Source organism: Rattus norvegicus, chromosome 9 (genome assembly GCF_036323735.1).
Source record: "Rattus norvegicus strain BN/NHsdMcwi chromosome 9, GRCr8, whole genome shotgun sequence".
In the NCBI taxonomy this organism is placed as follows: Eukaryota; Metazoa; Chordata; class Mammalia; order Rodentia; family Muridae; genus Rattus; species Rattus norvegicus.
In genome coordinates, this window is record NC_086027.1 from 1,766,402 (window position 1) to 1,782,508 (window position 16,107).

At 48.9% G+C, this 16,107-nt stretch overlaps 1 protein-coding gene across 4 annotated transcripts in view; it reads right to left on the reverse strand.

Annotated features, from left to right (window-relative positions):
• Nucleotides 1–4,569: 4,569 nt before the first annotated feature.
• Acsbg2 (acyl-CoA synthetase bubblegum family member 2) overlaps nt 4,570–16,107 on the reverse strand; it is a 31,665-nt gene continuing 20,127 nt past the window's right edge. For 2 of the 4 annotated variants that reach the window (XM_006244311.5, NM_001080096.1), the window contains exons 8-15: nt 14,957–15,133; nt 10,767–10,948; nt 10,441–10,674; nt 8,482–8,699; nt 7,816–7,955; nt 7,416–7,662; nt 6,789–6,898; nt 4,570–4,876 (exon numbers count right to left, since the gene is read on the reverse strand). In XM_006244311.5, the coding sequence (XP_006244373.1) occupies nt 6,822–6,898; nt 7,416–7,662; nt 7,816–7,955; nt 8,482–8,699; nt 10,441–10,674; nt 10,767–10,948; nt 14,957–15,133 (1,275 nt within the window). In that variant the 3' untranslated portion in view covers nt 4,570–4,876; nt 6,789–6,821. Of the gene's footprint in view, nt 4,877–6,680; nt 6,899–7,415; nt 7,663–7,815; nt 7,956–8,481; nt 8,700–10,440; nt 10,675–10,766; nt 10,949–14,956; nt 15,134–16,107 lie in introns of those variants that run through there. The other 2 variants (XR_001839650.3, XM_063266825.1) reach the window with 2 other exon arrangements.

Here is a 16,107-nt window from a genome sequence, read left to right on the forward strand (position 1 = left end):
GAAAGGAAGAGGGCCACTGGGCCAAGGAGTGCCCCAAGAAAAAGAAGCCTATTCAAACCATCGCCTTCAAAGATATAAATAAAGATGAGAAATGGGTCAAGGGGCTCAGACCCCCTCCCTGAGCCCAGGGTAACCCTACAAGTAGAAGGGAAACCCACCAGCATCCTTGTAGATTGTGGGGCTCAACATTCTGTCTTGCTAAAGCCTGAAGGTAAAGTTTCTTCAAAAAGATCCTGGGTCCCAGGGGCAACAGGAATTAAATAGCACTCGTGGACTACCCGAAGAACTTGGGAGTAGGCAAGGTAAGCCACATGTTCCTTGTTGTGCCTAAATGCCCCGACTCCCTCTTGGGGAGAGATTTGTTGACATAAATGAGGACACAACTACATTTCTGCCCAGAAGGAGCCAATTAGATTAGATTCAGAAGGGAAGCCTATTCATGTCGTGAGCACCACTCTAGCTGAAGAATACCAGTTGTTCAAGCCCCTCCCACCGCAGAGGACAAAATTATTACTTGGCTAGAGAGAGATAGGAGGAGTCAAGACGGCTAGGCATTGGACCCCAATTTGGATTGAGCTCAAGTCAGGGGCTGAGGCTGTATGGGTCTGACAGTACCTCGTGCTTCTGATTGCCAGGGAAGGTATGGGATACCCCATATCAGGAGGCTATTAAGTGAAGGGATTCTGAGACATGATATTGACCTGGAACACACCCTTCCTGACAGTCAAGAAGCCGGAACTAATGATTATAGACTAATGAGTATGAGACTTAAGAAAGGTAAATTAGTGGGTTCGGTCCCCAGCTCCGAAAAATAGAACCAAAAAAAAAAAAAAAAAAAAAAAAAGAAAGGTAAATTAGGGGTTGGGGATTTAGCTCAGTGGTAGAGAGCTTGCCTAGCAAGCGCAAGGCCCTGGGTTCGGTCCCCAGCTCTGAAAAAATGAAAAGAAAAAAAAAAGAAAGGTAAATTAACAGGTTATAGATAACCAACCAATAGTTCCTAATCCCTACACCCTCCTGAGTGCAGTTCCTCCTGGCATACAGTACTGGATTTAAAAGATGCCTTCTTCAGCCTTTGAATGGCATGATCCAGGGTTTCAGATTAGCAGACAGCTGACTTTGACTCATCTGCCCCAAGGATTTAAAAACTTGCATACCACTTTTGATGAGGCCCTCCATGAAGACCTGAGTGGGTACAGAACCCAGCATCCTAAACTGATTCTCTACAGTATGTGTATGGCCACGTGGTGACAGCAGAGACCAAACAAGAATGCCTGGAGAGAACTTAGGATGTCTTGGAGGCCCTCAGGAATTTGAGCTACTGAATCTCTACTAAAAAAAAAAAAAAAGCCTAACTCTGCCAGCCACATGTGACCTATCTAGGGTACATATTAAAGGAAGGTCAGAGATGGCTCTCTGAGGCCACAAAGGAAAGTGTCCTGAGCCTTCCGACATTCAAGACTTCCCACCAGGTAAGGGGATTCTTGGGGTTCACTGGATTCTGCGCAATATGGGTACCAGGGTTTGCAGAAACAGCCAAGCCACTATATGAGGCCACTTGAGCCTCCTGAGAGCTTTGTCTGGACATCAGGAAGCCTTCGACACCTTAAAGAAGGTTGTAATGTCTACACCAGCCTTGGGGTTGCCACATGTGACTAAGCTCTTTCATTTCTTTGTGGACAGGAGATATGGGATAGCAAGAGGGTTATTAACGCAGATTCTTGGGCTCTGGTATTGACCAATGTCCTACCTCTCAAAGAAATCAGACCCAGTAGCCAGAGGCTAGCCTCCCTGTGTGTGTATGACCCTCCTGGTCAAGAATGCTGACAAACAGTCATTGAGCCAAAGTCTGACCATTGCCACACCTCATGCAATCAAAGGGGTACTTAAACAGACCCCCAAATGATGGCTCACCAATGCCACAATGATTCATTACCAGTCTCTCCTCTTAAATACCCTCAACTGCCCTGAGCCCTGCCACCCTGCTGCCTGACTCAGACCTGGATGGGCTCATGACCTATATGACTGCTCAGATATTTTGGCCTGTGAACACGGGACCAGACCAGATCTTCAGGATCCCACTTGATGGATACAGAGGTCAGATGGTTCACCGTTGGCAGCAGCTTTATTCGGGACAGACAGGTATGCTGAGGTGGTGATAGTCTCAAACATTGAGATGATATGGGTAGAGCCACTCCCAGCAAGAACATCAGCCCAGAAAGCTGAACTGATACTCTAACCAAGGCATTGGAACTGGGAAAAGGCAAAAGACCTAATAGTTGGTCTGCCTTTGCTGCTCATGTCCATGGTGGTGTGTGTGTGTGCGTGTGTGTGTGTGTGTGTGTGTGTGTGTGTGTCTGTTTTAGAGAGGCCTTCTGATGGCAGAAGGAAAGACTATCAAAAATAAAGAGGAAATCCTCTCCCTAACTCAGGGCTCTATGGGGGCCTAAAAAGCTGGCCATCCATCATCCACTGCTCAGGACACCAGAGAACGAAGGACCCAGTTTCAGCAGTCGGGCAGATGAAGCAGCTTGACTTACTGCCCTAGTAATCGAACCTCTCTTGCCCCTGACCACCCTGAGTCCGGGGGATCCTACACTCCCTGACCACCCTAAGTATTCAGAAGATTATGACAAGACCTGGGCTAGGATTTTGCCCATGTCCCAATGGCCCAGCATGGTGGAGAGCAGCGGACTGCAAACTCACTGTGCCAGGAGTGGGACTACACGTACTTCACAAGAGCCACTGCTCTTCCCACACGGGCGTCCGGAGAATGTAGGATCTGATACAGCATGCTAAGATCAAGATTAAGGATGCCAACTGGAAGATAGCTAAGATTGTCCAAAACTGAGAAGCTGCCAGCTTAACTCGGTGGCTATGAGAACCCCGGTAACAGGTTCAGGATCCAAAGCCTGCTGGGAGACAAGGCCTCATGGAGATTTAGACACAGATGTTTACTTGTGTTTATAGATACCTTTTCAGCATGGACTGAGACCTCTCCCACCAAAACATGAGACTGCTCAAACAATGAAGAAGAAACTGTTAGAAAAAATTATTCCAGGGTATGGCTTCCCACAACTTCCTACAAGACCAGATAATGGACGTGCTTTTGTGTCCCAGGTAAGCCAGGGATTTGCAAATATTCTGGGGATTGTTGGGAACTTCACTGTGCACATAGACCCCAGAGCTCAGGACAGGTAGATTGGATGAACAGGACTCTAAAAGAAACCTTAACTAAGTTGACCTTAGAGACTGGTGTGACTTGGTGGTTCTCCTCCTGGAACTCCCTGTACTGGATGGGACTCACCCTCTTTGAGATCATGTTTGCTTCTGCCCCTCCCACCATTCCTAACCTTCAGACAGAAAGAGGTCTTTGCTGAGTCAGAGGGCTGCCAACTATTGGACAACCTTAAGGGTGTCCAATGGGTCCACAAACATATCTGGCTTTAACTCTGTACCCTCTGTGAAAAACGTCCACCTCTGGGGCTTCATCAATTCTGGCCTGGAGACTGGGTCCTAGTTGAGAGAAACTGCCAGGGGACACCAGAACCTCATTGGAAAGACCCCTACATCATCATTCTGACCACCCCCACCATACACACACCCGAATTGACTGGTTTGCACTTGAGGATGACCTGGACCAGCAGAGACAAAGAAAATAAAGGACTACCAAACACCCTTCCAACCCTCTCAAGCTCGAGTTACAATGAACCCGCTGAGCTGCTTTTGCACTACCCAACCCCACATCATCAACGTGGCCACAGGGAAAACTGTCAACTCAACATCCAAGATTATGCTCCAGGTACCTGGTTCCTCTGTGATCTGATGGGTAAAGAATGGGATCCCCCCCACCCTGAACAACTGTGGCACAGGCCCCAACCGATTATGGCCACAAGGAACATTTGGTACAATGGCAGACTCCATACCATGCTTCCCAGGTCTGCCTGCCCGGGACATTCTCACAGCCATGACCAAGACAATAAATGTGAAGGCCCTGAAGTCTTCTCTGTGTGGCCTGGGGATGCAGATCTACATGTACTCACACAGGTATATCAGACACACACGTGCACACTCACACATACATGTATACAAACAGGTACACCAGACACACAAATGTACACATAGCCACACACACAGGTACACCAAACTCACACATATACACACAAACAGGTACACCAGACACACAAATGTACATGCAGCCATACACATAGGTACACCAGACAGACACATATGCACACACATAAGTACACCAGATATACATATGTATACACATGTACACAAGCACACAGGTATACCAGACACATAGACACACCACACACACGCACAAACATACATACACATATGCAGAGATATATGTACAACCCCACATACATGTACATTCATGTGCATGCAGATACACATGCACACATAAGTACACATGTGCACACATATAAACCACACACAGGAATCACCACAAAAAGAGCCAGAGCACCTGACAGGAGGGTGAGTGCACACGTCTGGCCAGCACTTCATTGTCCCCATTACACCAGCACAGGTGACCTGGCCAAGAATGAAGACTCAAGGCAGTGAGGCTCCTGACTATGACAACTTATTTGAGGGGTTTCCATGCTGCTCCCAGGAAGGTGTTCTGGGCTTTGGGTGGTCATGCCTCTTTTCTAATACAAAGTCCTAGGAAAGGAAGGGCCTGTTGCAGTGGCAAGGTCTGTCCACTCACGCCTGGAAGGCTTGTCCTGTCTGGGGTTCTCTCCATTGTGGGCCTCCTGCTTTGGAAGTTTAGGTAGGACCAATAGAGCAGTGGGGGTCTGGCTTCTTCTGCACGTGAAGGGGCTTCCTGGGGGGAGGATGTCCCCCCACTGAGATGAGGCTGACCTGTTGGAGACTGGAGAGGAGACACTGGGTTAGTTTGTGGGGGTTCTGCTTCCTGGGGTTCCTGAGGTTCCACACAGTAAATGCCCTGGAGGGAATAGGCCATTTGTAAATGGTCCCACCCCCACATCCACCAACCATGAAACACGGTGCAAGAACAGCCACATGAAACACACATGCAGTTAAAATCTTCTAGTGTTGGGCTGGGGAGATGGCTCAGGGGTAGGTGCTTGCTACACAGTCATGAGGACCTCAGTCCTGAATATCCAGAGCCCAGTGCAAATCTGGGAGTAGCTGCTTCTGCCTGTGACCAGTGCTGTAGGCTACCATAATAAGGTCTCAGAGAAGGAGCAGGGCATATGGTGTCCTCTTTGGCCTGCATGTCCCCCTACACTTTTGCCTATATTGACATCACTTATAATTTTAAACTTTGAGGCTGAACCTCTGAAAGTAAAAGGGCTCATCTCTTGCTCTCTGGCAGGGGCTGGGCGGGCACCAGTTTACACCCACAACAGCCTGGGGCTCCCTCTGAACGGCACAGAAAGCTGGTGACCTTGCAGGAGGTAGGTAAGCTGAGGGCTGTGCCATACGCTGCCTGGAAGTGCTGGGCACTGGGTAAGAAGTGCTGTGGGCCAATCCTGCAGCCCCGAGCCTGGTGCCTCACACTGACCTTATTTGAACATTGGGGCTGGTGTGGGCACTAAAATGGGGGCTACAGGGTGAACCCTCATTCAGTCTCATGGTGTCCTCATTAGAAGAAGAGCTGGGGAGAGGAGAAAAGTGCTGGCTGAACAAGCCTAAAGGCCTGGGTTCAAATCCCCAGCACCTGTGTAAGAGGAGAAAGGGAAGGAGGCAGGAGCAGGGTGGGTAAGGGTACACTTGCATCCCACCCAACAGGGGGCTCTCTGGTGTTCCCTGGCCAGCCTAGCCTACTTGGCAAATCCTGGGCTAGTGAGAGACTGTCTCAAGACACATGTGTGTGCATGTGCTTATACAGATGCACTCACTCATGCAACATGCACACACATATACACTCAGATATGCACCATTCACATGCAACAGGATACCAGAGAACAGATGACCTCCTGGGACCCAAGGAGGGAGATGGGGTACTAATCTGTCCCTAATGGTTCTCAGAGGTGTCTCCATCCATGGAAGGAGCAAACTGTGCCTGCTGGGTCTGGCCTCACATGGGCTTTGAGGATTTGAACTTGGGTCCTCACACAGTGTGGGGCTGGAGCTGGGCTAGTGGCCAGCTGTGGTATCCCTTCCTGGGAGGCATGTTCCTCCAGCCACACAGGTGGGTCTGGCTGGAGACATCAGTTTCACATGGCAGGGTGACAGCTGGCCTTGAGGTTGACTATGGGTGCAGTGCAGGTACGTGCTCATGTGTGTACAAGCACACACATACCCCCCCGACACACACACACACACACACACACACACACACACACACACACACACACAGTGATCCCTGTAGACACATCCCGAGGAAGGGAAAAGTGTGTGGACAGTATATGTGTGAGTCAGTCACCTGCAGAACTCTGCAGAAGATTTCCAGAGCCGAGACATAGAACATGAGGCACAAAGTGCTTGCCACAGGGCTGTGAGGACCCAAGTTCAAATCCTCAAAGCCCATGTGAGGCCAGACCCAGCAGGCACAGTTGCTCCTTCCAGGGACAGAAGTGGAGCGGAAGTTGAGGGCCAGCTAGGCTGCTGGACTGGACAGGTTAGGGACAACACCACAATTGTTCTCAGGTCTCCACACTTACACCTAGGCAGTCGCACACGCAATAACAAGATAAAGAGGTAGAAATCATGAAAAGTGCTGCTTCTATCCAGAAAGACCATATCTTAAGGTTAGAGAGGGCAGGAGGGTCACCTGTCACCACGCAGCCCGGCAGAGCCAGGCCATAGGGGCTCACCGCGCAGATGGGAGGAAGCTCCTGCCACAGCCATTATGATGAGTACATGTTGTCAATCTGTGCTTTGTATTTCTGGGTTATGAGATCTCTCTTAAGTTTTGATGTTGGTCCTATGGAGAGAGGACAGAGTAGTCAGGTTGTAGAGGTGACTGGATGTGCTACTGCTCCTGCCGTCAGTGAGTGGGGATTACGGGATGGCCACACAGATGGGTCATTGTGGAGATTCTGGCTATAGTGGAATTTTTTTTCAAGATGTATTTAATTTTTAACTATGTATCTTACGTATCTGTGAGGTATATGAGTGTGCAAGTGCTTGTGCTGCATGTACACATTTTGCAGAGGCCAGAAGAGGGTGTGGAGATTACAGATGACTGTGAGCTGCCAAGCTTAGCTGCTGGGATCTGATTCTGGGTCCTCGACAAGAGCAGGCTGTGTTCTAATGGTGAGAGGAGCCCCAGCCCCATGGTAAGAATGGCACTTCCAGAGCACGAAGGTGTCTGCCCTGGTGAAGAGGCAAAGTTGGTGAGGGTAAAGTGTCTTTGTGCCCTAGCTGGTCCCTTAGACCTAAACCCCAGGGAAGGGTCAGGCCCAGACCCAGGTGCCTTGGGCCCAAGCCAAGTGACTCACCCAGCTCCCCACCCTGGATGGAAAAGTCTTTCTCCAAGATGATCCACTTTCGAATTCTATGTGAGTCAGAGACTGCTTGCTGATTCACGATGTCTATGCCATACTGGATGGCCGTGTAGACCACTGGGTCTCGAATCTTCAAAATGTCCGACACAGTGACTGCTTGGCTACCCAGCATCTGGCAGAAGCTGATGGCCTCCAGGTTCAGCTTGTCCAAGGGCTCTCCACTCATCTGGTCTGTCTCACACTGCCCCAGGACAATCTGTCACCATGCCCACTCCCCACCACCCACCCTCCATCACCCCTGACCCCCAACCCGGGTGCTGAAGAAGAAGAAAGCAGAGCCGGTTCCAGCAGCCCTCTCCCCACCGCCCGACCCTGGAGCTGGTGGGGACATTACCTTCAGTGTCAACAGCATGCTCAGGAATTTGGCCTTGTCACCCACCAGCATGGCATGGCTGATGATGGGGATTTTCTCTTTCACCAGGGTCTCAATTGGGATGGGCCATATGTTCTCACCACCAGCAGTTATCAGGACTTCTGGAATGAGAGCCTAGCTTGGTACAGGTCCCCACTAACCTGGGATCAGGTTGGAGGTTGCAATAGCTTCCCTTCTTGCACCCCAAGTCCCCACCCCACCCACTCCTGCTTCCTCCCAACATCTGCACCCTCACAGCACACCATCTGTCTGCCAGTTTGTCAAACCACACAATTGTGCAGCCCAGGACACCCCCAGTCCACAGTTCTCCTGCCCCAGTCTCCCAAGTGCTGAAGTGACAGGGCCACCTTCAGGTTCTCTCTGAAGCTTCTCTGACACTTCCTGGCCTCACCTGGCCCTCAACACCTCTCTGCTGCTTGGCAAAGCTGACAGACAGACTGCAGTCTCACCCCAGCACAAATCTAGAGCAACCTGTCTGTCCCCAAGGCTACTGCTGTAGGATGACAGGAAGGGACCTTGTGAGTGGGGAACACTACTCTCTCCAGTGCTCCTAGTACCTGACATCCTGACATCCCCTGCCAGCTCCCCAGCACACCCAGTGCCCTTTGTCCCAGATGAGCCTGGCACCTTTGATGCGGCCGGTGATATAAAGGAAATCGTGGCTGTCCAGGCGGCCAATGTCCCCAGAGTGCAGCCAACCATCTTCATCCAATACTTCCAACGTGGCATCCTCCTTACCCAGGTAGCCCATGAAGACATGGCGGCCCCACATGCACACCTCACCCACACCATCTTTGTTCTGCTTGTACAGCATATTCTTACAGCCATTCAGGACTTTGCCACAACTGTTAGGGACATGATAGAGGGAGGGGAGGGTCAGAGACTGAGCAGTCCCAGCTAAATTCACACCCCTCTGAGACCCAGTGGATTTCAGTCTGACCCAGCATTCAGATTCTCAACGTTCTATATGTCTGGAAGCCCTGCAGATTCCTGTCTTCATGGATGTGAAGAAAATAAGCCCCCTGAAGACCTAACAGGAGGCTATGAGCCACCTCCCATGTGAGAACACCACAGACCATAGCACACCTTTAATCCCAGCACTCAGGAGGCAGAGGCAGTCAGAACTCCATGAGCTCAAGGCCATCCTGGTCTACAGAGTTGGTTCTAGGACAGCCAGGGCTACACAGACCCTGTCTTGAAAAAGCAAAACAAAACAACAAAAATACAAAAATACTAACAAACAAAAGACCAATCTGGAATCTTCCCAGAGAGGGAATGTATGGAAGGCTGCTTCCAAGCTCATGAGAAGAGGGAGGCACAGAGGGGAAACTGGGGCAGTGGCTTATGCCCACCGCTTAGAGAGACCTTGTGTGCACAGTAGGTAGCCACACGCCTGCTCTCACAGCATCAGTAGGTGGAGAAGGCCACATACAGCTGAGGCAGCTACAAGGGGGTGTGAACAGTGCAAAGACACCATCAACACACAGCCTCTCCTCCTCGTCCATCTCTCCTTTCTCCACCTTCTCCTACCCCTCTTATTTTTTATTATCGTTAATTTGCTCCCTCAGTTGCATTCTGGACACTAGCAAGCCTCAAGCAAAAGCAGAAAGTCAAATGTATAACACAGTGGTGGGAGCGGATCGGGAAACAAACCAAAGGATTCTGGGAGAGGCTGGGCTCCCAGTAGAGTCGTCTGCAGTGTGTGTGTGTGTGTGTGTGTGTGTGTGTGTGTGTGTCTGTGTGGTGTATGTGTGTAGGTGTATGTGTATATATGTGTGTATATGTGTATGTGTGTATGTGTGTGCTTGCATTGCTGTGGCCCAGCCAGGCAACCTGGTGAGCTGAGCTATGCAGAATAATCCAGAAAGGAGCTACAGAGATGCTTAAGGTCAAGCAATCCCAAGTTCATACAACACTTAAGTGACACTGGGAAGAACACTGTGTTTCAGAAAGCAATCTCTTCTTCTTCCTGTGTTCCTCTTTCCAGAACACAGCCTCCTGGAAAGTGATTTGTTAAAACTCAGGAAGTAATGGACACTCACAAGTCTTGAAAAGTTCCTAAAATGTACAAGGCCCCAGAGTCCAGCTCCAGTTCCCACAAGCAGTTATATAATTCTGGGGAGACTCTAAGAACTATCTTCTTAATGTGCAGGAACTTTGTACACGGATTTTGTGAGGTGTGGTCCAGGTTATAGTGGATTTGTAGGTGATGTTCTGTTTTGAGTCATACCTACTCCTGTCAGTGGCCCCTGACCTGTGACCCCTGACCCACAATCACCCCAATAAACATGTTAAGTTGAATTTGGGAGGCTGCACTTGGGAGGCAGCATTTCTTTGGTATTTTGTTGCCTTATTTGGGGTAAACAGACATTTGTTCAAGTGTCTCCAGGAAAAGTCACACAACATGATAGATGGTTTGACAAGTGCCCTTCCCCTGAAAGTTGTGTGATAAGCCTGGGCTAGGAGGCTGGAGAATGGAGCCCTCGTGATACCCAGGCTCAGGATGTATCCCAGTCATTGGTCACCTCCCCCTTTGTGTCCCTGCCCCACAACACTGGAGATCTGAGGGCTACAGGAGCCTGGTACCTCAGAACTCTGTAGATACTCTTGCAGGAGACTGTGTGGGGTCCGGAACACTCAGTCATCCCATAGATCTCACCAATGGGGATATCCAGGCTGAGAAAGAACTCCGAGACATCCTGAGAGAGGGGTGAAGCCCCACTGAAGAAGGTGTGGCAGTTGTCCAAGCCCAGGGAGGTTCTGACCTTCGTGAACACAAGGGCCTTTGCCATGCGGTAATTCATGGGGATGTCTCGCTTCCTGGAGATGGCATCAATAAGGAGACATAGCTTCAGACAGCAGAGCCTCCTCCATGTTCCCTCACACCCATTACAGAAGAGAACACTGCCTACCCCAGCATCTTCTTGGTATTGACCTTCAAGCCAAGCATCTTTGCCCATGCAAATGCCTTTTTTCTCAGGTTGGAGGACTTGGCCACATTTTCCTTGATGGTGTCCTGCATCTTTTCCCAGACGCGTGGCACCCCCAGGAAATAAGTAGGCTTCACCTCTTGAAGAGTGTACACCAAGGTGCCCTGTGTGGGATGGAGCAGATGAGTACTGCAGTGCTTTCACAAGCCACACATGTCTCTCACGTGTCCATCACGTGTCCCTCACATACCCATCACATGTCCATCACGTGTCCTTCATGTGTCCCTCATGTCTCTCACATATCATCACATGTCCCTCACATGTCCATCACATGCCCTTCATGTGTCCCTCACATGTCCCTCATGTGTCCATCACCTGTCCCTCACATGTCCATTACATGTACCTCATGTGTTCTTCTCCCTTCTCTCTTAGTGTGGCCTTTGCTACAGGCCTGGGGAACAACCCCCTGGCTTCAAAGCAGCCAGTCAGACTCAGATTCACACACTCCACCCCATATATGCATGTTTGCGTGTGTGCATGTGTGTGCAAGTGTGCTTGTATATATGTATGTGCATGTGTATATATGTGTGTATCTGTGCAGAAACATAAAAGCTGATACACATAACGGGACCAACACACATTTTACATTTATGATCATCTGACTTTTAGCACATCGTCTAGGTAGTTCACTGCAGCTGGGGAAGGACAGTAATGTACAAACGTAAAGTCATGCTTGGCCTATGGTCCTACTTCTCACTAAGTATGAAAAACAACTCTAAAGGAAAAATTGAGAGTAACAAGTGGCTAAATGAAAACAGGAGAAAGGCTCTGCCATAGTGGAGCATGTGGGAAATCAATAACCTGACCCTCATCAAAGCCAAAGGTTTCCCTCATGCTTCAAAAGACCACAAAGGGGAAACCAAAAACCAAAAACCCAAAACCACAAAAACCAAAAAGATGGTCAAAGAACTGGAAGGAGACATTTGCAAATTATGGTATCTGGTAACAATTCATTGCCTCAATATGTAAAGAACCCTTAAAAATCAACATGATTGGATCTACAAAGAAAACTTTAAATTCAAAGGATTTGAACAGAAATGAAATCTAAGTGCTTCTCCATTTCTCTTTGGAAAAGAGCAATCCTCTCAATGATATCAACCAAACTCGGCATAACAAGATGCAGAGGGAGGCTGCACTCGGGATGTGTTGTATGAAAGAAGAATAAAGAAAAAGAAAAAAACATAAAGAACGAAAAGAAATTAAATCCAAGGGGTCAATGAACCGATGAGAAGTCCAGCATTATCATTAATCATGAAGTCAACGTCTTTGAGGATGGTCACATGCTGCTCCACACCCAGGAGACATGAATGAGGATGGCACTTTTTAAAATGGATACATAACTTGCATTGGGAGGCAGTGGTGAAGCAGGGAATCCAGTGAGACTCCCACATTGATAAAAGTGCCCCCAAATGGGGACCTCTGGAGGCCCTTGGGTCAGTCAAAATGCAACACATTCCAAGGTGCAGAACTCCACATTGAACCCTCACCATGCATTCTGTCTCAATTTACAAACAAAACACCCGGGGACCGACAAGCCCACACATGCAGCAGAGAACCACTGCATTATTCCTGCGGCCACTCTGCCTCTCCCTTGAGAGGGAGCCTCTTACTGAACCTGAGACTTGACTAACTACCAAGCAATCCCCTAGAGATCTCCTTCTCTGTCTGACAGCCACATGCAGCTCTTTACATGAGTGTTCAGGGTTTGAACTCAGGTCCTAAGGTTTGTGCAGCAAGCACACGCACTCACACACACACACACACACACACACACGATGTTTTAGAAGGAAGTGGCCATTCCTTCTAGAAAATGGAAAGGGCAGGAAACAGTCTCGGTAACAGCTCTGTCCTGGTGATGCCTCCATTTAGCCATACAGAGTCCAGTTTGACTCTCTAACCCAGAGCTCGAGAGAACCAAGAAAACACATGTGTTGTGCTACATGGCTCCTTTTCTTGTCATGGCAGCTGGAGGTAAGGTGAACTCCATACTTCTCAGCTGGTTTTTGGAAGTCTGCAGAGTCCATACATAAAGGAAATGGATACTCCCTTCCCTGTATATTCTGAAAAATTTACCAAAGGGTCATCTCCAGCGACAGAAGGAAGAAAAAGAAGAAAGAAAAAGAAGATAAGAGTAAAGACCCTGGAAAATGCGGCCCAAGCTGGGCGCCACCACAGGGCCTCAGAGCAGTGTGCCCCGGGCACTGCTCAAACCCTTCCTGGTCTCTCGTAGCCACAGCTTCTTACCTGCAGAGCTGCAGTAGTGGAGTTGGACTCTGGCCTGGGCCCAGTGTCCACCTTGCAGGTAAACACAAAGATCAACTCCCTTGTGATGTGGAATAGTTTTGGCCTGACTCGTGCTCAGAATGCCCCAGGAGTCTGTCTGAATTACTAAACTGACATCTTTTCTTGGGTTGGTCCTTGGACCTACCTGGCTTGTCTCACTTCATTCCAATTATGACTTGACCTCAATAAGCTATAAAACCCCACCTCGGGTTTCCCTTTCAGTTAGCCCAACTGAAGAAAACAACATGGTAATATACTGGTTCACAGTGGAATGCTGGAGGAAAAACTGGCATGAAGAAACGTCTCCCAACCGGAAAACAACTGATAACTCTAGGAAAAACAAAAGTTTTAACAGACAGGGCTGGGGCTGTCTGGCTAGCCCTTGGCTGTGGTTATAAAGCAAATTTTATTTTCAGAAGATGGAGAAGGGAGAGAGGATGGAGACAGTGAAGGAGTCAGATGCTCATTTAACACATAGGAAAATAATACATGACAAATAAAAAGAAATGGTAATGTCACATAGTATTCCAAAACACTAGAGGTGCATACAAAAGAAATCATCTCAATGTATGAGCTACGTGTCGCCCAGAGCCTTAGACTGGGAAGTGGGGAAGAGTTGTGGTGTTGTCCCAGCACTTGGGGAGCAGGGCCTGGGAGATCTCTGTGACCTTCAGAAAGCCAAGCAAAGCTCAGGTCTTATCTGACTTCTCCACAGCATTGTGTAAGGTCTCCTGAAATCCAGCTGTTAACACTTCTATGGCAAAAAGCCCAACACCTTCCTGGCATGCAAGCTAGACCCCGGCAAACAGAATCAGAGCTCCTCAGGGGCTCTACTCACATAACCATGTGTGAGCATACACACACACACACACACACACACACACACACCTCATACATGTGAGTGCACACACACCCCATACACATACACACTCCACACACACACTCCATACACACATACACCATATACACATACACACACATACACCCTATACATGTGTGCACACACACACCATACACACACCTCCATACCACTTAGACCCCATACACATGCACACTCCATACATACACACACACCATACATGTATGCATACACACACCCCATATATGCATGCACACACATATCCCATATACACACCTCCATACTCCATACATACACAAACCACACCACACACACCCTATACACACACACCACCAAACCCCAAACATACACATAACCTATACATACCCCATATACATACCCCATACAAAAATGTCTCCCAACATACAGAAACACACACGTGCCCGCATATACATGCACAAGTACTCACAAATTTTTTTTTAATTTCTTTTTTTTTTTTCGGAGCTGGGGACCGAACCCAGGGCCTTGCGCTTCCTAGGCGAGCGCTCTACCACTGAGCCAAATCCCCAACCCCAACTCACAAATTTTTAAGGGGGGAATCCACAAGGTGGCTCATTGGGTAAAAGCACTTGTCACTCAGCCTGATGACCTGAGTTTGTCCCCAGGATCATAGGATGGGGAGGAGCATGACCCTGAATATGTCCTCTGACTATCATGTACACACTGTGGCACATACCCCCAATGAATAATCAATACCAGAAGCACTGAAAACACACTTTCAGTGCCACTCCAGCCCCTTGCTGGGCTTATTCAGTGTAGTCTACACAACTGCATGGCAGGGGAAGAAAGCAGAGTGGATTCAGCTGTCCTCAATGTTGTGGAATGGAACAGAAAATGAAGATGGAGAAGAAAAATTCTTAAGAGTTTGGAGAGGCAATGTCTGCTCCCCCAAGGCCACTGCATGCTTGGTGAGGACCTCACCCAGCCTTACCCTGAGAGCATCTGGTTGAGCAAAGAAAGTGAGCACCCCGACTTTGATAGGGATCCAGATGTCCATGAGCTGGGCTGCAATGTGGCTGAGGGGCAGGTAGCTGACTATCGTGTCCTGCTTTCCTGAGACGTGGATCAGCTCAATCTCTCGCGCCATGGCCCCTGCCGTCCATGTGATCTAGAAAACAAGGGTATTCCTGTGCCTTGCCTGAGGACCACTGTGTACACGTATATATACATGCATGCACATATATGTACTTATATGTTCACATGTGTGTGCCTATGAGGAGGCCTGAGATAGAGATCAGTTAGTTGTCTTCCTCGACTGCTACCTATGTCATTGTTTTGAAATTGTACTTCCTGAGGCTAAAAGCACTTGCCCCATCTGGTTCCAGCACCTACAGCACAGCTCAGCAACACCATTAACTCCAGTTCGAGGTGATCACCTTTTCTAGCCTCTGAGAGCACCCGCAAACGTGCTGTCTGTCTGTCTGTCTGTCTCTCTCTCTCTCTCTTTTACACACACACACACACACACACACACACACACACACACACACACACACACACACTTTCCTAAGAGACATCCTTCACTGTGAGTGTGTTTGCACCAAGGCTAGCTCGCCCTGTTTAGGGCAGGGCTTTTTCTCAAACCCAGCTTTGCACCCTGGCTACAAAGAGAACCAGCAAGCATCAGGAACCTTGTCTCTGCTCTACCCAAAGCTGGGGTACACAGGTATATGTGTATTGCTCAGTTTGTTACATGGGTGATGGGATGTAAACTCCAGTCCCTGTGACCGAGAAGCAAGCACCCCTAATCAATGCACCATCTCTTCAACCCCTTCTGACTTAATTTTAATACAGGGTCTCTCACTGGAACTGGGGCTCACTGATTTGACTTGGCATTGGCCAGTGAGTCCCAAGTGTCTTCAGGTCTCTGCTTCCTCAGAGCTGGGATTAGAAACCCTGTATCACCATGCCTGGGGTTTTATATGGTTGTTGGAATTGAACTCAGGTCCTTGTGTTTGCAATAAGGCCATCACCCAACACTCTTGCCCAGTCTTTCGGCATCTGCAACACACTAACGTTATCTAGTGGATACAGGAGGCTCCCTGGGACTTGGTGGCTGACTTGTCTGACCACAGAGGTGAG